This window comes from Plasmodium relictum, assembly GCF_900005765.1.
Source record: "Plasmodium relictum strain SGS1 genome assembly, chromosome: 14".
Taxonomy (NCBI): Eukaryota; Apicomplexa; class Aconoidasida; order Haemosporida; family Plasmodiidae; genus Plasmodium; species Plasmodium relictum.
This window is the reverse complement of record NC_041692.1, coordinates 2,083,788-2,105,928: the sequence shown is the minus strand read 5'-3', so window position 1 is coordinate 2,105,928 and position 22,141 is coordinate 2,083,788. Positions and strand designations below refer to the sequence as shown.

Below are 22,141 nucleotides of genomic sequence, written 5' to 3'. Positions count from 1 at the left end.
ATATACATATAAATAATTAAATAATACATATAAAATTAACTAGTCATTAATTTCTTTATATTTATGTATAACACATTTATATAATAATTATTTGAGCATACGTTTTTAATGCAGTGATTGATCACTTTTTTATTTTTTTTAGTATACCTATTTTTTTTTTTTAGTTACTTTATAAATGTTATATTTAAATAATAAATGTAAACAAAAACGATTTATTCATGCATGATATAAATAGATTTTTCAGAAGACTTACGAAAAATAATTATTACTATTATTAAACAAAAGGAAAAAAGAAAAAAATGAAATTGAATTTTGAAGAGAAAAAGGAATTTTTAGATAACTTAAAAAATCGAATGTTGAAAATAGAAAAAGTAATAGGGGATATAAAATTTTATGAAAATAATAGTAAAGAACAAATATCAAAAGACAATAAAAATTGTTATATAAGTGAATTATATGATACTAATGATGATAAAGATAATGAAATAGAAAATGAAGAAAATATGAAAATTTATGATGAATTAAAATCATGTTTAGAAAATGTTCCCTTTGGTTAGTTTTTTAATTTGTTATTAATAAAAAGGAAAAATATGTATATATATATATATATATTTGAGGTTATTTTTTTTTATACTTTTTTTTTTTTTTAAGAAAACTTCAACACTAATAAAGAAGAGTTTATAGAAATGATAAAAAAGCATAAACACAAAAATAGTATTTCAGTCCATATTTGTGCTATCAAATTAATATTACAACAAATATCTAAAGACTTTTTGTGTGATATATATAACCAATGTAAATATATATATAAATACATAAAATAAATAATATAACAAATTATTAAAATAATTTAATAAGAATAAAATATTTTTGTCAAAAGCGGCATAAATATATGTACTTAATAGATTTAAACAATTGAAAAAAAACAGAAATCTTTAAAAAAAAAATCAGAAAATAATATTATTTATAAAATTATTATAATATCTTTAATATATATAATTATTTTAATTTTTTTTGCTTTTTAGATAATGACTTTTATATTTATATTCATAGTAATAACATTGTAAATGTATATAATACGTTTGAATATAAAAAGAATATAATTTTATCACATTTAGATTTTATGAGAAATTATAATTCTAAAATTAAAGAAATTATGAAATTAAAAGAAAATATAAACAGCTATAAAATATCAGGTTAAATAAAAACAAGAAGGAAAAAAAGATTATTAAAAATTATTTACTTTTCTAAAATTATTCTAACAAAGAATCCTTAATATTGAGAAAAAATTTTAGCATCTCTTTAATTTCTTTTATACATACTATATATATATATATTTTTATAGAAACAGAAATATATCTAGACAAATTGAATAAAATTGAAAATAAAAATGAACTCCTATTTTCAAAAATATCAGAAATAAACTCTTCTCTAGAAGAAGTAGTATATAAATATGGAATAATGGTAAGCTAAAAATAAAATAACAATTATATTAAAATTTTGTAATTTCTCTTATTTTTTTTTATACATGTATAGATGCAATTAGCCTCCCTAATATTTTTAAAATATAAATCGAATATATCTTAAATTAGAAACAAAAAATAAAAATAAAAATTAAGTAAATTAAGAATATTTAAAATTAGAAAACAATAAAAAATAAAAAAGATATTTTGATAGACTAAATGAGAAATGTAAAGGAACATATGAAAATGATTACTATGATAAATGGACAAATCAAATAAATGAAATTAAAAAATTTTTATTTTATTAAAAAAATCAATTTGCTATATATATATAATTCTATAAAAATAATTTTAATATAATATTTTTTTAGTACATTTCATGATTTTTTTTCATACTATATATTTTTGTTATTATATAATTCTTTTTTTTTTCTATGCATTTATTTTCTTTTTATATATTTCTTTTATGTTTTATATTCTTCCATTTTTTTTTTCTTTTTTTTATAATTTTTTTTCGTCTTTTTTTTTTTTTTTTTTTTTTTTTTTTTTTTTCCATATATTCCGACTTTTCTCACTTTTATCAATTTAATAACAATTTCCTCATTGATGTTGTTAACGCACCTAAACCAATAGCAGTAAAAAAATTGATACAAAACCTGATATTTTGAGCGTTGTCTGTTGGGAATAAACCACCTAAAAATGGAGATATAGAAGGATGGTTTATTTTTTGATATAATATTTGTAAACCTAAATTATTAGTTAATTCCTGTAATAAAATTTTAATAAATATTCTTGTTGATGAAGTAGTATTTTCTTCTGTTAATTTAATAATCATAAAAACACTCCACGATATAGCATCTGTATATAATAAATGAGCGAAAAACTTTGAACAATTTCTTAATTTCGCCGTTTCTAATCTATGCGCAGTATTATAAGAATTTTCAAAGCATTTTTCAAAATTTTCTTGATAAATTTTTTTTAGTTTACACAATCTTTCTGCTTGCAAAGCATAAAATTTTTGAAATGTTTTCTCCATACAACAACAATCTATTAACATATTACAAATTTCTATTTCGTATCCTTTTTTTATATTTAACTTTAATAATTTATGCACACATTCTTCAAAACTTAATGATGACATTATAGATAAATATACATTTTTTCTTAAATTTATAAGATACTGTTCAGTCATATCCTTAATTTCTTCTTTGTTTTTTTCATTCTCTTCTTCGTTTTCATCATTGTCTGTATCCTCTTCATCATTATTATCTTCTTCACTATCGCTACTACTTTCTTCTTCACCTTCTTCATTATCCTCCTCTTCATTATTTTCTTTATAAATATCTTCATTTTCCGAGTCAATACTGCTTCCATCTGACAAATAGCTATCGGGTTCATTTTTTTTCATTTTCTTTTTTCCTTTTTTATCAGGCACAACTCCATGTAATAATTCATTTGAAATATTATTCCATTCTATATTTTCTTCTTCAAATTGTTCATAAGGAACTTCTTTAAATATATTCAATTCTTCTTGATTACTAAAACTCTCATCAAGAAGATCAATTTCATGAACTATTTTTTCATTTTCATCAATTAAATCTAACTCTTCAATAGCAGTAGGAAATTCACTAAAATAATTTTTTCTGTATTTCCATAGCTTTTCAATATCATATTGTGTTTTGATATTTATCTTACCCTCCTGTATTATATCTTTTAATCTATCAAAAATTATATCCAATCCTTTTCTGCAAATATTCATATATAGCTGACCAACATCTACTAGAAAATATGTGCATACTTGTACTGAATCGTTAGTTATATTTTGTAAGAGTAGAGAACACAGTTGTAAACCAACTATTTCATGTAATATTCTTTGATTTATCATATGAGCAATAAATTTAACTGTATTGAAACATAAAATTTTATCTCCTCTTTTATATGCTCTACGGAAATGTAATATAACTCTCTGTATAGTTAACAAACCAATGTTAGGAAATTTTGAATTAACTATTGACAGAAGACATGCAAATACATTAGTAAAAGCAGGAGAGCTCAATTGAGCATGTATTAATGCACGACTAAATATTCCTTTTCCTCTTATTAAATTGCATTCAAATAATTCATAACATATTTCACTAATGTTATCAACATTTACTTTGTTAACAATGTTATTAATTTTTTTTTTTAATTTCATCCATTCTTGTTTTTGATATAAAATGCTTTTTTTATCTGTAACTTCATTTTTTAATCTTTCTAATTTAAAAGGTGGTATATATACTCCTCCTGATTTTCCTATATCTTCGGTAGTAACATTTGCAATTTTTTTTTTTGCATATTCAATTAGATCCTCATTAATTTCTAAATTTCCATTTTCATCTTCTTCAAATGGATTATATTCTTTTTCCTCATATTTCTTTTCCTTATTATTTTTTTTTTTTTTTATGTCACAACTATCATTACTTTCTATTCTATTACTACTGTTACTTTTTCCACTACTTCTTTTATTTACTTTATTCATAAGTTTTCTTTTTTTATTTTTTTTTATTTTTCTATCACTACTATAAGAAGTTTCACTCATATCATAGTTTATTTTATCATTACTTCTACTACTACTATTACTATTACTACTTCTTCTACTATTACTTCTACTACTACTATTACTATTACTACTTCTTCTACTATTATTTCTACTACTACTATTACTATTACTACTTCTTCTACTATTACTTCTACTACTACTATTACTATTACTACTTCTTCTACTATTACTTCTACTACTACTATTACTATTTCTTCTACTACTACTTCTACTACTACTACTACTATTACTATTACTACTACTACTACTAGCACTGCTACTACTACTCCTACTATTGTTACTACTTCTTTTACTACTACTAACAGTTTTACATACATTGCTACTATTATCATAACTACTTTTATTACTTACACTACTATTACTACTGCTGCTAATACTTCTACTACTAATACTATTTCTAATATGAACACTTCTTTTTTCGTAACTTAAACTTCTTTTGTTTCTGTAATTTGTTTTATATCTCTTTTTTTCCTTTTCTTCATTGGTATTCATTTTTTTATCTGTTTTATTTGTTCTTTTTCTTTCAATACAAATTTCACTTAAATCATATGATGAAGACGACATAACTTCTTTTTTAATGTATGATAATTTTTCTTTTTTTTTACTATTTGAATATTCACTACTAGATCCAACATTTTCTTTATTCATTTTCATGTATAAAATATTTTTTTCTTTATCCTTATAGTTTTTTTTACTATCATTTCTTTCCCTACTTTTATTTTTCATACTTTTTCTATCATCCTTTATGTTCTTATATTTCTTTTTTTTTAGAGTATCTTCTTTTGAATATTTAGACTTACTATTTATTTCTCCCTTTCTACTTTTTATATCATCTTCTGAACTCTTATTTGATTTGTGTATATAATTTTTTTTTTTATCATTACTACTATCATATCTCTTTCTCTTTTTCTCAGTCGTATTAATAATTACTTTATCACACTCACTTGTATACTTTTTTTCTTCATTTTTAATTTGTTGGTCTTTTTCCATTTCATTTTCATAATTGCTTGTATTTTTATTTTCATTTCTTATAATTTTGTCAATTTCTTTTTTTTCTTTATACTTATTACTAGAACTCGAATACTTTTTATGTTTTTCAATATCATTAATGCATAATTTTTTCTCTTTATCACATTTTTCATATTCTCTCTCAATATATTTTTCTCTTTTTTTTTTTTTTTTTTCCTCTTCTTTTTCTTTTTCAATATCTATCTTTCTATTGTTCTCTTTATATTTCTCTCTATCATTTTCTTCTTCTTCGTTTTTTTTTTTTATCAATTTTTGCATATACATCTCTTCACTCTTTCTTTTCTCTCTCGTTTTGTGTCCTTCTTTTTTGTTACTTTTTTCTAAATCTTTCTCTACAATGCTTTTATTATCTCTCTTTTTTCCTACTATTAAATTTCTTCTCTTTTCGATTTGTTTTTTCTCTCCACTTTCTGCATCCTTAATTTTTTCTTCATCAATATTCTTCTCTCTTTCTTTTTCACCAGTATTATTTTTTTTTAATATTTTTTTTTCTTCATCTACGTAATCGTTCTTTTTATCGTTTTCTACTTTTTTTATATATTCTTGACTATATTTATGTTTTTCTTCTGTTCTTTCATTTAAAACTTTTTCATTTATCTTTGTATCCTTGGAATTAATCACTTCTTTATACTCTGCATCGTTTTTATCACTCTTATTTAATTCTAAACTTATGAATTCTTTTTTTTCGTTATTGTTATCTTTATATACTAAATCAAATCTATCTTTAGAATCATCAATAAAAACATTTCTATCCTTCTTGTTTTCAATTTTTTTTTTTTTTTCGATATCATTTTTATATTTTCCATGCATTATTTCTTTGTCATTCTTAATATTCTTTGTTCTCTTTTTATTTATATTACTTCCTGAATGTGAAGAGCTCTTTAGATTATTTTTTTGTACTTTTTGCTTTTTCAGATCATCATTTTCACTGCTACTAGGATTACTATAATTATCATCAGAAGATAAATATTTTTTCTTCTTTTTATCGTTATAAGAAGAAGGGTATCCTTTTTTTATTCTTTTATTATCTTCAGATGAAGATAAATACATTTTTTTTGCTCTTCTTTCATCTTCATTATCAGACGAAGACGAATATTTCCTTCTTATTCTTTGATTTTTCTGATAAACTTTTTCTTTATATTTGCGTTCATTTCTCCTATGGCTCATTTTTTACTTTTTAAAACAATTCTATAATTTAAAAAATTTTATTTTCATTTTTTTTTTTCTTAATTTTATATTTTATAATTTAAGGAATATAATAATATTTTAGCTTTTATATAAATTTTGAATTGAACTTTAAAAAAAGGTCAATATTTAAAAAATTTCAAATTTAAAATAAAAAAAAAAAATAATAAAAAAAAATCTTAGAAATATTCCATATAAAAAATTATCTGTATTAATGACCTAAAAATTTTTTTAAATATTTAAAAAAAAAAAAAAGTAAATTTTAAGCTATTCAAATACTATAGTTGAATTTTTTCTTTTTTTTCTTTCTAATATTTAATGAATTTTTAATCCTATTTAAATAATAGAGTATATTTATAATATGTGAAGATTAGAATAGATACAAAAAAAAAAAATAAAATAAAATAATTAAATAAAATTTTTTTATAATAATAACTGTTTATTTTTATTATGCCTAAAAAAAAAATTAAAATATATATTTTTAAAAATAAAATACTTGCTTTTAGTCATTAATTTTATTATTAATAGAACTATCAGAATAAACTTTAAAGTTCAAACTTTATATTTTTTAAATGATGTTTCAATACACTTAATTTTTTTTTTTTTTTTTTTAACGCTATAAAATGATTAGCGTATTTATTTTACTTTTAAAAGCTTTAAAATGTAAATGTTTAAATTTTTTTCAATTTTTTTTTTTTTTTGAGGTAATTTTTTTTCTATATAAATTGGTTACACATTTGCTAACCCAAATTTTCCTTTAATTGTTAACTAAACTTTTACTTTATTCTATTTTATTTTTCTTTACAAACTTTATTATGAAAATAAAAAATTAAAGAAAAAAAATTTTAAGCTTAGAAGCATTTTTTATGTTTGTATCAGAAAATATTTAAATAAAAAATATTCATCTTAAATTTAAAAAAAAAAAGGAAAAGAAATCAAGAGGGAAAAAAAAAAAAAAATTGAAATGTTTTTATATATTTTTATGAATATATTTCTTTTTTAATAAAAAAAAAAAAATGAGAAGAAGCATTAGCCCCTCTATAAAAAAAGAAATAACTTTATGTAACAATCAAAAAAATAACAAAAGGTGTCTGATTATTTCTTTAAACAGTGAATGTAACATATAAATAAACAATACATATAAAAAAAAAAAACTAAAAGAAAAACTACAAAAAAATATCTAATTATTACACTTGTCAAATTTTATAAGTTATGGTTATAATTTTTTTTATAATTCAATTTTTAATATATATATATAATATTATATAATTTTTTGTAATTTTATCATTATATGTCTTTTAATTTTTTTTCTTTATCTTATTCCTTTTATTCATTTATTTTCTTTCATTTTGCTTATTTTTTTTTTTTAATAGTTCAGTTTGTATTAGGAGGATATTCAATACAAACAGGGAATTTAAAAGATGATTTAGAAAATTTAAAAAGTTTACTAAACGATAAATTGTGTTTTATTTTATGCAATATTAATAATTTTACACCAAAATGCAAATGGATTTTATTATTCTGGATACCTGAAAAAAATGTTATAGAAGAATTAAAAAGAAGAGGAGATAAATTAAGGAAAAAAAATTGTTATATAAAAATTTTTGAAAAAGAAATAAAATATAATATAATATGTAACTTAAATAAACTCATTTATCATAATTTAAAAAATAATATTTTAGACATTATAAATGACTGCGATGTTCCTTTATTTGAAATAAAAAACTTTGTTGAGTTAGAAGAATGTGTTAATAATAACATTAACACTATTAGTAATAAATTTATAGAAATAGAAAAAGACCAAATAAATAAAAGGGATTTTCATCATTCATACATAAAAAGTTACTTACATGAATTTTACTTTATGAATATTGAACTTAGAAATTGTAATACTTTTAATGAAACAAATGAGTTAGTAAATAATATAAAATTACTTACAGAAGAAAATAACATGAGTTTGAATTTATTTACTATAGATATGAATAATTATACAATAAATAGCTGTCACTTAAAAATAACTAATATTGAAGTAGTACAAGAAATTACACAAAGAAATATATTTTATATTGTTTATAAAATTTTTGAAACTTATACCTTTTTCTTTTTCTGTGATGAAAATTGTTCTAACAAAGAGAAATTTTTATACTCTTTCTTTAAACCTCAAGTAATAGAATTTTTAAAAAAACAAAATATAAATATATTCTTGAGTGTTGAAATAAATAAAGTTAAATATTTAATTGATTTTATAAATTCGGATATAAAAAAAAAAGTAGATTCATTGGAAAATAAGCTACCAGTAAAGGAGATAAAAAAAAAGGAAACCATCATTTTTGAACAAACTAATAATATAGCAGATATGACTTCGGGTGATGAATCAAATATATTAAAAAATGAAATTTTAGATAAAAAAAATTATTTACCTAAAAGTAAATCATTAAAAAAAAAATATTTAAGCTCAAAAGGAAATATGCTAACATTTAAAAGAAGTAGCACTAGTAATTCATTAAAGGACAAGGCTTCAGTGGAAAAAAAAAAATTATCTTTAGATAAAAAAGATATTATAAAGTTTAACATAAAAAAATCATTGAGTTTAAAAAAAAAAAAAATAATTTCTACTGATAAAGTTAAATCAGTTCCACTTGAAAAAGGAAAACTATTAAAATTGCCTAGTTCTAAATTGTCTACTGACAAAAAAAAATCTCTAAACTTAAAAAAAAAAAAAATGACAACAGCTGAAAAAAAAAAATCAAGTGATAAAATAGAAAAAACAAAATCATTAAAAGCTTATCAAAATAGCAAAATCCCAAAGTTGCTAATGAGCAAATCTTTAACTTTAAATAAAATAGCATCACTATCATTTGAAATGAAAAAACCGTTTTCTCTGAATAAATATAAATCGCTTAACTTAGACAAAATAAAAAGTAGTAATTTATTTGTAAAAGCCATTTCATTTAAGGATATAAAAAAACTAGAAATCTCAAAAAAGTTAGAAAAAGAAGATAATAATGATAAAAATAAAGAAAAAGATAAAAAAATAGAACACAATAAGAATGAAGATAAAGATAAGAAAAATGAAAGAAATAACAAGAAGGAAAAAAAAAAAAAAAAAAATATCTCCAGTAAATATTATACTCAAACTCATTAACAATAAATGAATATATATATTCTTACGAAATGCATAATAAAAATATGTAAAAAAAAAAAAAATAAATAATGATTCTTAATAAATTCATAAATTTAAAACAATTTTATTATTTTTTATTTATTTTCATTATTTTAAATTAAAATGAATATATTTGATTTAATTAATAATAAATCAGGATGAAGATAATCAAAAAAATTATTATTTAAAGAAAAATTAATAATTCAGTATATTTTTATTATATAAGATTATTTCATTTTTTTTTTTTTTGTCTATTTATTTTATATAAATTTCCTTATTAAATTAAAACTCCCTAATCTTTTGTTATGCAGAAGCATTCATTTAATCTTTATACGTTAAATTGTTATTATTCAAAAATGTTATGTTACTTATTTGGTTGTTTTTTTTTTTTTTTTTTTTGCATAATATTTCTTTTTCAATATCCTAATTTTAATTAGTTTTTTTATTATGATTTTTTATATGATTTTTTTTTTTTAAGTGTATCGGAAAAATATGAAAATTTTATGTATATTGAGTATTAGATATTAAAGACTATTAGATATGATTTATATATCCTTTTATTTATTATTTTATTTTTTTTTATTTTTTTTTTTTTTTTTGTGATTTTCTATCAAATTAAGGACTTTTCATTTCTTTATTTCTTTAAAAAAAAATTTCATTTTGTAATATAAATAAATATGTTTTACCTTTTCTTATTGTAAGATGTACTTCAATACTTGTAATTTTTTTTTTTTCTTATTTAAATTGTTGATAACATTATCATAAAAAAACTAATTATTAGGTAAATTGTTTAATCTCTATTTCTTTCATTTTATTTAAAACATTTCATGTGCTCGATTTTTCTTATGATTAATCAAAAATATTCTCTAAATATATATAGAGGTATTTTTCTTATAATTTTATATATATATATTTAAAAAAAGGAAAATATATTCTATAAACGATCAATATTGTCAAATACGATATAATGTAAAAGAATCATAATTTTTTTTTTTTCCTTTTTAAAAATCAAATATTTTTTATGTTATAGTAAAATGTTAATTAAATATGATATTTTAATAATGAATAATTACCTATATAATTAAAAATATAACTAATTTTAAGTTTTATTTATTTATTCATTTTTTTTTTTTTTATATAATATCTTTTAATATTAATCAAAATGTGATATTGAAAAAGGAAAATTCTCAAAATATAATTTGTTAAATATATAATTAAAATAAACTGTTTTCATTTATTTTAAATATATTTTTTTATTCTTCAACATATATATATACATATATATATATATATATTTATTTATTTATTTTGATATTTAAATTTATATAAGAAAAAAAAAAATAGATATATATAAAAATACAAATTAATGATTATTTTTTATTTTCTAAAAAAAAATTTTGCAAAAATCAAATTTTTCTTTTATATATATAAATGTTATAGAAATGTATGCGTAAATGATTGTGATAAAATTCAGCAATTTTATTTGTATGTATTATAAAAATAAATAAATAAAAAAGAATAAGTAAAAAATAATTTGAATTCAAAATTTTAATTTTTTTTAACAGGATTTTTAACTTTTTTTATTAAATATTTTACTTTTTGCCAAATAAAAAATAACTTTATAATTTATTCTATAACATTTTAAAAGCAAATATATGTTAAATAGTGTAAAAATTACAAAATTAAAAAAAAAAAAAAAGTAAAATTTTCACTTATTCTTCTTTGAAAAATTTACAAATATATAATACAATATGGATTCAGAGAAAATTAATGATTTAAATGATGACATATCCGAATTAAATAAATTTTTATCTCTGACGACAAGAGAAAACGTAAAAAGAAAAATAAATCAATGCATAGAAAATATTAATGCTGAAATAATAAAATTAAAAACGGAACAAAGTCAAACCCCAAATAAAATAAATGATGTAAACTTGCCGTTAGATGATAGCAACATTTCTTATAATTCTGTTCAATCTTTTGCTTGGAATCAAGAAGGAAATAAAGTCACTATTTTCTTAACTGTTAAAAATGTACATAATATTGAAAAGGAAAAAATTTATACCGAATTTGATGAAAGATCTTTTGAAATAAAAATGCATAATGTAGATAAAAAAAATTATCGTTTCTGTGTTAAAAAATTACATGAAAAAATATTACCAAAAAAATGCTCTATTAAAGTTAAAAAGGATTCAGTACATGTAAACTTAATCAAACAAGATAATAAATATTGGGATAATTTACATTTCAAAGAATCTCCTATGTCTAAAATTAAAGCACCAAAAATTGATGAGCAAACTGAACCTTCAGCTATGCTTATGAATATGATGAAACAGTTATATCAAGAAGGAGATAGTGAAATGAAGAGAACTATAGCCAAAGCTTGGTGCGAAGCTAACGAAAAAAAAACAGATTTCTCTGTTCCAAATTTTTAAAAAAAAATTTAAAATTAAATGTTCATTCTATGCTTTTACATTTTTAATAAAATGCTAAAATTTTTTTTTACTTTTTTTATTGCGCATATATATATTGTGATTATTAATATACACAAAAAAAAAAAAAAATTGTGTATTCAAACTTTTTTAATATAAATAAAATAATGTAAATGATATTGCAAATAAAAATTCTAGTTATACATAATATAAATTATTAATTAAAATATGGATATAAATTATTTCAAATTTACAATGAAAATTACAATTTGTTCTTTTTTCTCAATAAAATATATTAAATTACTTGAAATAAGAAATATAGACAATCAGCTTTTTATACGTATATTTAATTTCTTATTATTTTACTAAAAAAATATATTTTATTCCCTAAAAATATTCTTATATTTTATTAAAATGATATTTTTTTTATATATAATAATTGTTACTCTAGAATTAAAACAAGTGAATATATATATATATATTTTTGTATTATTTTTATATCTTGATTACAAGATATATTCTTGAAAATATTTCATTTTTTTTTTTTATTTTTACATAGTAATTCCAAATCGTTTTATATATACATGTGTTGTAATAATTATTATTATTATTATATTCATAATAGAATTGTGTTCTTTTCTATATTTATTTTTTATGAATTCTAAATATAAAAAGGTTTTTCTTTTATTTAAAAAGCGTTTTCTTTTAACTACATTTAAATTCATATATCAATTAGTTATATACCTCAACTATATAATAAATATATATAGAATTATTCAAATAATAATGTTACACATAGTAGATATAAATCAGCAGTCTATACAATTTCTTTATTATTTGTATTCCATAATTTATATATATTCGTAGTATATTCTTATATTTTAATTTATTAATTTTTCAATTATTTAATTTATTACATTTTTATTATAATAAATATCATTAATGCGTATATCCATATAACTTTTTTTCTTAAAAAAAAGGAGTTATTTATTTTTTTTTTTTTTTGCAACAAAGACAAAATGATTTCTTATTTCGTAAATATCTGAATTGTGCATTTTGCCACGATGCTTGTCTATATTATCTTCATTATTAAGATATTCTTCTATAACTTACATATATTTCATAAAAATAAATATCCTAAGAAAATAAAAAAAAAATGTATATACTTCATTTTTGTTCCAAAATATACTTTATAAAAATGCAAACTTTCTATTAAAATATTTTTAAATTTACCTTTAGAAAACAGAAATGAAAAATTTAGTATTATTATTTTTTTTTTCAAAAAATGATTCACTTTTTAGAATAATATAATATGCTTAAATTTTTATTTTTATTTCTATATCTATAATTTTTTTTTTTCTCTTCGTTTGTAATTCACTCTTTTATTATTATGCTTTCTTTTTCTTTTTTTTTAATATTATTAACTCTATAGTCTCTGAAAATTCATATTATTTAAAATTCTCTTTTCCTAATTTAAAATATATATTTTTTCATTTTTTCTTTTCGTGAAGAATTGTTGCATTTTTAAAAGTATAATTTTAAGTTCTTATGATAAAATAATATTTTCTAAATTTTATATTTACAAAAAAAAATTTCAAATATGCGAAATAAATAACAAAAATATAAAATAAATCACTTACTACAAATAAAAAAAAAAAAAATTAAAAAATATTATATGTAATCTATTAATTGTAGTTTTTATGTCAAATAAGGAAATATATATATATATATATATTTTCCTATATGCTTATGAGCAAATGCTTCTTTATTAATGAATAAGTAAATACTAAAAAAAAAGGAAAGTTTTAATATAACATAAAAAATACATTTTCGATTATTTTACTTTGAAATACATAAAAAAGGTTTTAATACAGTAATTATAGCATACTTGAAAAAAAAAATATTAAAATATATTTAATTTACAAGATAACAAAAAATATTTCTAAATTATTTCTTTTCTATTTTTTTCCATCTAAACTTAATTCATGAGTGGTTTCCAAAGAACATGAACTCATGTTATTTTTACTTTCTGTAAATCTGCTAATATAATTTTTGTCCATTAATGGTACAGGTATTCCATTATAATATCCTAGAACTAAATATAAAAGTGAAATAATAATTATAATTAGACCAATTAATATATTAAGGAATGATTTGTTAATTATAATAGATCCTATTATAAGAATATAAAGACATCTACCAATTACTGTAAATAAAAATTCAATAAATCTATAAAAACGAAAAGTTTTTATATCACATAAAATTAACAAAACCCCCGAACATATTATGTATAAATTTAAAACTATTTGAAATAAATTAAAAATATTTAATATTCCTGATGTTATCATCAAAATTCCTAAACAAAAAATATAAATTTTCACAAAAAATTTGACATACAATTTACTTTGTAAAAAATAAAATAAAATGAAATGAATAAAATTTTATATAACATTAATAAAAATAAAAAAGAATTCAATGAACATAAGTAAAAAAAAAAAAAAAAAAAATACCTGAAGTTACGGATAAAAATCTTAAACTAATGTTTGGTAAATTACTATATAGAATCGCCATATTTTCAAAAAAAAAAAATTATTAAATTTTTAAAGTAAATATTTAAATTAAATATTAAATTTTTTTTCTTTTTTTTTTTTTTTTTTGAATAATTATCTACAAAAATTTTATTTTATTTTTTTATTAAAAAAAAATATATATTGCTAGTATTAATTTTCTTAAACTCATGTGTACATGAAGCAAATTTTTAAAAAAATTTATTCAATAAATTTTTCATTTTTTTATAATTTTTGTTTGCATATATATATATATATCTCAAATAGGTTTTTTAAGTAATGTATATTAATTTTTTTCAAAAATTACTTTAAAGTGAATTTTTAAAATTTTACATAAATTTTTCCTATAGCTTCAATTAATAGTTGCATGCTAATATAATTTTATTAAAAAAAAAGAAAGATTAAAAAAAAATATTTAATTAAAATAATGCTAATTCCTATTTTTTTAATTATATATAATTAATGAAGTATTTATAAAAAAAATGTATTATTTTATATTTTATTATGACTTTATGAGTTCCTTAAAAATTATTTATCATATATTTGTCTTTTTTTCAAATAACAAAAAACAGAAATTTTTTTTTTTTTAAACATTTTATAAAAAATAGTTTTTCCTATATTTTCAATATAGATTATTTATTTTTATTACTTAGCTTATTCTTTTTTAAATATAAAATTTTAAAATTATTTTTATGAAATATATAAGGATATTTTCATTATTTTTTTTTTTTTTTGAATAGAAATGTCTAAAAAAAAAAAAAGATACATGTTATGTATTAAAAAAAAAATAGAATTATAATAATTTTTTTAGACCATTTTTTACTTAAAATCATAAATAATTCTATTTTTGCGCAAAGTAACGTCTTTTTTTTTTTTTATAAAAAAATAAATGAAGATATATATATATTCTTTATATTTTTAAATTAAAAGAAGATATTTTTAGTTTTTAAAAATTGAAAAGGAAAACTATCAGGGATAATTAGCAAAAAAAAAAAAATTGCACATAAGCATTATTAATACATGTATTAAATAGTTTAAAAGATACTTTTTTTTTTTTAAAATATGTAACAAATATATATAAAGGTACATAATTACATATTAAAAGTATAAAATTATTATTCTTAAAAATTTTAAAACAATTTTTTATAAAAATGAAAAAAGTTTATAATATATGTAAGAATATGAGCAGATACTTTTTTCTTATTTCAAACAAATATTCCTTATTTATTTATGCAAGAACTTTTATCTTTCTACTTCCTTTTCCATTTCTTTTTTTTCCCATTACTTTTTATTGGTATGTCTTTTTTACTTTCTAAATTATTTTGACCTAAATTCTCATTTTTTTCTTGTCCTTTAATATATGGCAAATCATTTTCATGTGACTCTTCTTTATCGCAAGAATGTTCTAAAGAACTCGTTATTTCAATATCGTCTTTCATTTCAAAATTATTCTTAATTTTATTGTGTTCATCTTTCAATTCACATTCAGTTTTGTCAAATTCCTTTTCTTTTTCATGAATATAGCTTTTTTCTTTGTTATTTTCATTCAAAACTTCATCATTTGTAGTCCCTTTAATGTTATTGGGGTTACCATTTATATCATGACTTATATTTTGAATTATTTTATCTTCACTCTCTTCCTTTTTATTTATATTTTCATTCTCAACTATATCTTCATTTTCTTTTTTATTTATACTTTCCTTCTCAACTATATCTTCATTTTCTTTTTTATTTATACTTTCCTTCTCAACTATATCTTCATTTTCAATTATATCTTCATTCTCTTTTTTATTTATATTTTCATTCTCAATTATATCTTCATTTTCTTTTTTATTTATATTTTCATTCTCAACTATATCTTCATTTTCTTTTTTATTTATACTTTCATTCTCAACTATATCTTCATTTTCTTTTTTATTTATACTTTCATTCTCAACTATACCTTCATTTACAATTATATCTTCATTCTCTTTTTTATTTATATTTTCATTCTCAACTATATTTTGGTCTTCAATTTTTTTATTTTTAATTATATCTTCATTTTCAGTTATATTTTCATTTTCTTTATTTTCATTTGCATCTTTATTTAATAAATTTTCATTATTTTTTGCTTCATTTTCATATTGCACTTCATTCAAAATTTTTTTAATTTCTATTTCATTTGTATCTTTTTCATTTTTTATTTTTTCTGAATTACATATTTGATCTTCGATGTTATGTTTATCCTCAAGTTCATTAATTTTATCTAAATTTTCTTTGCTTTCCAATTTATTTATATTAATTTGACTAGTAATAACACTTCTATCTGAGTTCTGATTATCACCCAAAGAGGTAAAGCTAGGAGTACTTCTTAAGCTATTATTACTGCTATCTTTGGTAACTTTTTTTTTTTTTTTATTTTTTTTAATTTTTAATATTTTAATCATTTTCTCTCCATGTTTTGATTCTAAATATTTTTTTTTTTGTAGAAAACTTTCGTTATTAGAATAATAATTTACAAGATATTTAAAAGTAAATAGATTTGGTATAAGATTAATATTTTCTTTAATGACTTTTTCTTCTACATGTTCAGTAGACTTCTGCAACTTTTCAAAAAATTCTGCGTTTGAAAATGTATCTACATTTAAATTTTCATTTTTCTTAATCATTGAATTTATTTCTGATTTATATACCTTTCTTTTTTCCTTATAAATCATGCTAGTTAAATTAATAATTATATCTTCTGAAATATTTTCATCAATTGAAGGCAATTTTGGTTGTAAGCCTAGTAATGATTCATTATACATCTTTTTTATTGATTTAAGAGATTTTTGAATATCTGCATCTTTTTCATAATTTTTTAATTCATCATAAAAATCTTCTACACTTAAGTTAAATTTATTTAAAACCTCTTTTTCAGTATCTTCAATTTTTTTTTTACAACCATTATTTAATAACACTTCTTCTAATTTACTTAACTCAATACTTGCATTGGGCTGATCTTTCAGCATATCATAAACATTTTTGCTGGTTTTTGATGTTTCATTTAATATTTTATATATTTCTAGGCATAAATGCCTTAATATCAATAAAATATTTTCTTTTATAATTTTTTTTTTTCTTTTTAATCTTTTTTCACTAGTTAAATACCAAATAAAAAAAAATCCACCTGCCAATATACTTACCTCTAAAAATTTATATAAGCTGTTATTCATTTTAAATATACTTTTTTCTAATATAATATAGATATAAAAAAATAAATTAAAAAAAATATATTTCCTACGAATAAAAAATATTTGAAAATATATATAATTAAAAAGAATTATTACAAATATTCAATTTCATAAGAATAAGAATAAAATTAAAAAAAATAAAAAGGATTTATGTACAATATATAATTAAAATATGTTTATTTTTATACTATTTATTAGATGTTTTATTTATATATGAAAAATATCAAAATGAATTAACAATAATTTATAGTATATAAATATATATTATTTTATAAATTCATCAGTATATCAAATAAACGAATAAAAAATAAAATAAGATTAAAACACGAATTAAAAAATTTTTTTTTTATGAAAACGTTATTTTTTGTCAAAATTATACATACAACACGAAAATATATTATTCTAATTTTTTAAGAAAAAATAAAATTTATTAAAAAATTAAAAATTAAAAAATACATTTTAAATTAAATAAAATAAATAAAAATTAAAAAAATATAAAAAAAAAAAAAAAAAGCAAAAAAAAATAAAAATATAAATTACATAAGAAAATGATACAAAACTAAATTATACACAAAATATAAATTAAATAATTAAGAAATTAAATGAAAAGAGATTATATAATAATTTTTTACTAACATTTTTAAATGAAGTTAAAATTTCTTTTTTTTTTTATCACCATTATTTTCGTATTTATTTTCATTTAAAAATAATTTTAAAAAACATTTTAAATTTAAAATTCTCAAATATTACTCAAAGGGGAATCTTCTTTATTATTATAAAGTAAAAAAAAAAAAAAATAAATAATAATATATAATGAATAAAATAAAATAAAAACAGAAAAAAAAAAAAAAAAAAAAAACCATATATAAATTATAAAATTTAAAAAATAATAATTATTTACTTAAAATTGTCAAATAATACTTTACAAAAAAAAGATAATATTACTTAAAATGGTAATATATGAAAAATGTCTATATAATTTTTCGTATATTTTTAAAGAATTTCTTATTTTCTTGTATAGAAACATAAATTAAGTACAATATAAAGATATTATATGTATATATCCTTTTCTCTTTTTCCTGTTTTTATATTAAAACAATTTTTTAATTATCACTTTTTTTTCTGAAAAAATATAGTGAATCATAAACAATTAAGTCTTCCATATAATGTTTTATATTATTTTATTTTTACTTAGTTGTAATATAATTCTAGGCTCATTCCATCTTTAATTTCATAATCTTGTAAAGTTATATGATCTTTGTAAATAATATACCATTTTTGAATTCTTATTTTGTCAGCTCTTGTTCCTATTTAATAAAAAAAAAATAATAATAATAATAAATATATAATTATATATATTTTTTAAACAAATACTAACCTGTTTGAGCAGCAACAAGTTTCTTTAAGTCTCCTATAGTATCATCTGGGTTACACTTTACTCTTATTTTCTTTCCTAATCGATCATTTAATATTACTTCTATCATTTTATTAATATTTTATTCACAAAAAATATTTCTCTAAATTGTTTTTTTCTATTTTATAATTCTCATATTAATATTTATATAATTATTAGAGCTCCTTATTTTATACCAATGAATTTAATTTTTCCCAAGTTTTTATGATAAAAGAAATTTTGACTTCTTTTTTTTTCTTATTTAATTTATATATATTAATTTAATTACTTTGTTAGATTTTAATCTTCTATTTTTTTTTTAAAAAAATACAATTTTTGTTTGAAAATTAAATTTTTTCTTAAAAAAAAAATTGAAATATTTATATAAATACTTTAAATAAATAAAGTTTTCATATTTCACTTATTTATTCAAAAAATAAACTTAAGCATTTTGTTTATCTAGATTTTAAAATTCATAAACATTAAATTTTTTTTTTTTTTTACTTATAAACATGCTTCTTAAATATTGAAAAATTTGTATGACGAAAAAACTCAGTTTATAATTTTAAATGTTTTACAATTTTTATAAAAAAAGTTTAGATATTAAGGAATTTCTATTGTGCTTTTCATTTCTTTATTATTTTTATTGAAGAATAAATTTTTTTTTTTTATTTTTTTAACGCCTATTTTATAAAGTAATAAACTGTAATGATACAGATAAAATAAAGTACTTTTGTTTAATTTAAAATGAAAGAATTATCTATATATATAATATCTACAATTCTACTTAGATAATAATTTATTTCGTAAATATATAGTTTATTTGTTCATTAGTTTTATCATAAATACAATTGTAAAATGTAAAAAATTATAAAAAAATTTAATAAATAAGAAAAATTACTGTTTTTTATTTAAAAAAATGTAAAAAGTATACGTCTAATTAAAATTTTTTTGTATTTTAAAAATATTAATTTTTATTTTTTTCAATAAAAATAATTACTATATATATAAAAACATATTTTACTTATATATTAATATATTTATTTTTTATTTTTTTTATAATAGTATATTTTTCAATATTTTTTTTACATTTTAATTTTTTTTTTTTTTTTTGACATATTATTTTTAAATATGCATATATATATATATAAAGATGAATAAATATTTACTTTTTGTTCTTAATATGTAAAGTGCACATTACACATTATTACATATATTTATGTTTTAAGAAGGATTAAAATTATTTAACTTAAATAAGAAATTTAAATTATCTTATGTAAATATATAAGGTGTTAAACCAAAAAAGGATAAGTATAAAGACAAAATAGATAATCCATGATAAATATGAAATTCTTTTTTATTCTTTTTTAATGCTGCGATTGTTGTGTCGTTTTGTGGATTTTCAATTAATTCATTATATAAATTTTCTTTCTTTTGTTTTAATTTATATATTTTATTATAAAAATATAAGCTATTTAATAAGCATGATATCGCAACAACTGATGAGCTAATTCTTAATTGTATATTGTGGGTTGCAAGTCTAACAGTAGATAATAATAATATACCAGAAAAAAGAGTAGATAAACTAAAAAAATATTGAAAATCAATACTTCTTCTATTAAAATCAGATTCTAGTTTCTTATGTTCTTCTAAAAGTCTTTTAGCATCCTCGGCATTATCAGGTAATGGGAGACTTTTCATATCTTTGAATCCTCTTAGAACGCCAATTTCTGAAAAGAAACACAACCAAAAAGTTGATCCGAATAAATAACCCCAACTTACATTTAATAAAGGTCTTAATATTTGTGGGTTCTTAATAATTAATTTGGGGAAGAGTGAAATTATTAAACTTGATAAGCCTACGAAAAAAAAAAAAAAAATTATAAAAAAAATATTTTTTTTTTTTTAAATATTATTCATACATCTTAATTATTTAAACGCCATTTTATTTTTTATGTACTTATATGCAAACTTTTCTTTCTTTTTTTTTTTTATTTCTTTTTTCGTTTTTTTTTTTTAATATATCATTTTAAAGACATTATCACGATGCAAAAAATAGGATTAAATTGTATATTTAAAAAACGAGGAAATTTGTTATCTTCATTTTTTTTTAAAGTAGAATTTATATGTATATATATTTAGAATAATATTATATATGATACAAAAAATATTGTAATATCTTAATAATTCTATTTTAATATTATATTATCAATTTATGTATTTCTTTTTTTTTCATATTTTTTTTTCAATTGAAACCTGCAATGTTAGTCACACATCTTAAATTACTAATTGTGCATCCCATCTTTTTTTTTTTTTTATAATAAAAATTTTTAATTTTTCACTATTAATAATATATACAAAATTTTTTAAATTTATATTAAACCAAAAAAAAAAAGTTAACTTCAACCAGTTAACAATTTAAAATAATAAAAAAAAAAAAAAAAAAAAGCAGAGAAAGATAAACTTAAATATAATTTTTTTATTTCATATTTTTAATTTTTTTTTTTTTTTTTAAAGAAAAGAACAAAATAACATTTATAATTAATGAATATTCACAATTTATGTTTTTGGAATTTTTTTTTTTTTTTTTTTTTTTTTTGCACCTGCATTATTATGTATATATTTTTTAATTTTTTTTCTTTTTTTAAATATAATTCATCAAATGACTTGTTTAATTTCATTTCGCTTTATTTAATTAAATGATAATTATTATATCTTATTTACTAATGTTTAATTATATTTAATTACATTTTTTTAATTATATAAACTTATTTTTTTTTATTACATTGAAATATGTATAAAGTTCAAAATTTATGTTTGCTTTTATTCTTCAAGTAATCCGTATGGTATATATATATATATATATATATATATATATATATATATATATATATAAATATGTATCTATTTTTTTCTTTTTTATTTTTTTTTTTTTTTTATTTATACATAATAAATATTGATATTATGATAGAATAATTATATATATAAAAAAAAATATATGGTTGCATATTAAAAATTTTATATAGAATATAACAAGGATTAAACATTAAACATAGATAAACATATATCTTTATATTTAATAATGTAGATGTAAAGCA

The 22,141-nt window shown here is 17.7% G+C and overlaps 8 protein-coding genes across 8 annotated transcripts; 3 read left to right on the top strand and 5 right to left on the bottom strand.

Annotated features, from left to right (window-relative positions):
* Positions 1 to 299: 299 nt before the first annotated feature.
* Positions 300 to 1,587, top strand: PRELSG_1454500 (conserved Plasmodium protein, unknown function; the record flags this gene model as incomplete). The annotated part of the gene is made up of 5 exons (XM_028679637.1): positions 300 to 552; positions 652 to 795; positions 1,026 to 1,196; positions 1,346 to 1,464; positions 1,537 to 1,587. The coding sequence occupies 5 exons, from the start codon at positions 300 to 302 to the stop codon at positions 1,585 to 1,587; spliced, it is 738 nt and encodes a 245-aa protein (XP_028535331.1).
* Positions 1,588 to 2,043: 456 nt separating this feature from the next.
* Positions 2,044 to 6,258, bottom strand: PRELSG_1454400 (cell cycle control protein, putative; the record flags this gene model as incomplete). Its single annotated transcript, XM_028679636.1, has 1 exon — positions 2,044 to 6,258. The coding sequence occupies one exon, from the start codon at positions 6,256 to 6,258 to the stop codon at positions 2,044 to 2,046; it is 4,215 nt and encodes a 1,404-aa protein (XP_028535330.1).
* Positions 6,259 to 7,292: 1,034 nt separating this feature from the next.
* PRELSG_1454300 (conserved Plasmodium protein, unknown function) lies at positions 7,293 to 9,421 on the top strand (the record flags this gene model as incomplete). Its single annotated transcript, XM_028679635.1, has 2 exons — positions 7,293 to 7,392; positions 7,650 to 9,421. The coding sequence occupies 2 exons, from the start codon at positions 7,293 to 7,295 to the stop codon at positions 9,419 to 9,421; spliced, it is 1,872 nt and encodes a 623-aa protein (XP_028535329.1).
* A 1,769-nt stretch (positions 9,422 to 11,190) lies between these two features.
* PRELSG_1454200 (calcyclin binding protein, putative) lies at positions 11,191 to 11,874 on the top strand (the record flags this gene model as incomplete). Its single annotated transcript, XM_028679634.1, has 1 exon — positions 11,191 to 11,874. One exon carries the CDS (start codon positions 11,191 to 11,193, stop codon positions 11,872 to 11,874), a length of 684 nt encoding a protein of 227 aa, XP_028535328.1.
* Positions 11,875 to 13,829: 1,955 nt separating this feature from the next.
* On the bottom strand, positions 13,830 to 14,442 carry PRELSG_1454100 (COPI associated protein, putative; the record flags this gene model as incomplete). Its single annotated transcript, XM_028679632.1, has 2 exons — positions 13,830 to 14,227; positions 14,382 to 14,442. The coding sequence occupies 2 exons, from the start codon at positions 14,440 to 14,442 to the stop codon at positions 13,830 to 13,832; spliced, it is 459 nt and encodes a 152-aa protein (XP_028535327.1).
* A 1,246-nt stretch (positions 14,443 to 15,688) lies between these two features.
* PRELSG_1454000 (conserved Plasmodium protein, unknown function) lies at positions 15,689 to 17,632 on the bottom strand (the record flags this gene model as incomplete). The annotated part of the gene is made up of 1 exon (XM_028679631.1): positions 15,689 to 17,632. One exon carries the CDS (start codon positions 17,630 to 17,632, stop codon positions 15,689 to 15,691), a length of 1,944 nt encoding a protein of 647 aa, XP_028535326.1.
* A 1,209-nt stretch (positions 17,633 to 18,841) lies between these two features.
* On the bottom strand, positions 18,842 to 19,134 carry HUB1 (ubiquitin-like modifier HUB1, putative; the record flags this gene model as incomplete). Its single annotated transcript, XM_028679630.1, has 2 exons — positions 18,842 to 18,957; positions 19,029 to 19,134. The coding sequence occupies 2 exons, from the start codon at positions 19,132 to 19,134 to the stop codon at positions 18,842 to 18,844; spliced, it is 222 nt and encodes a 73-aa protein (XP_028535325.1).
* A 1,181-nt stretch (positions 19,135 to 20,315) lies between these two features.
* On the bottom strand, positions 20,316 to 21,345 carry PRELSG_1453800 (conserved protein, unknown function; the record flags this gene model as incomplete). The annotated part of the gene is made up of 2 exons (XM_028679629.1): positions 20,316 to 20,902; positions 21,300 to 21,345. 2 exons carry the CDS (start codon positions 21,343 to 21,345, stop codon positions 20,316 to 20,318), a joined length of 633 nt encoding a protein of 210 aa, XP_028535324.1.
* Positions 21,346 to 22,141: the final 796 nt, after the last annotated feature.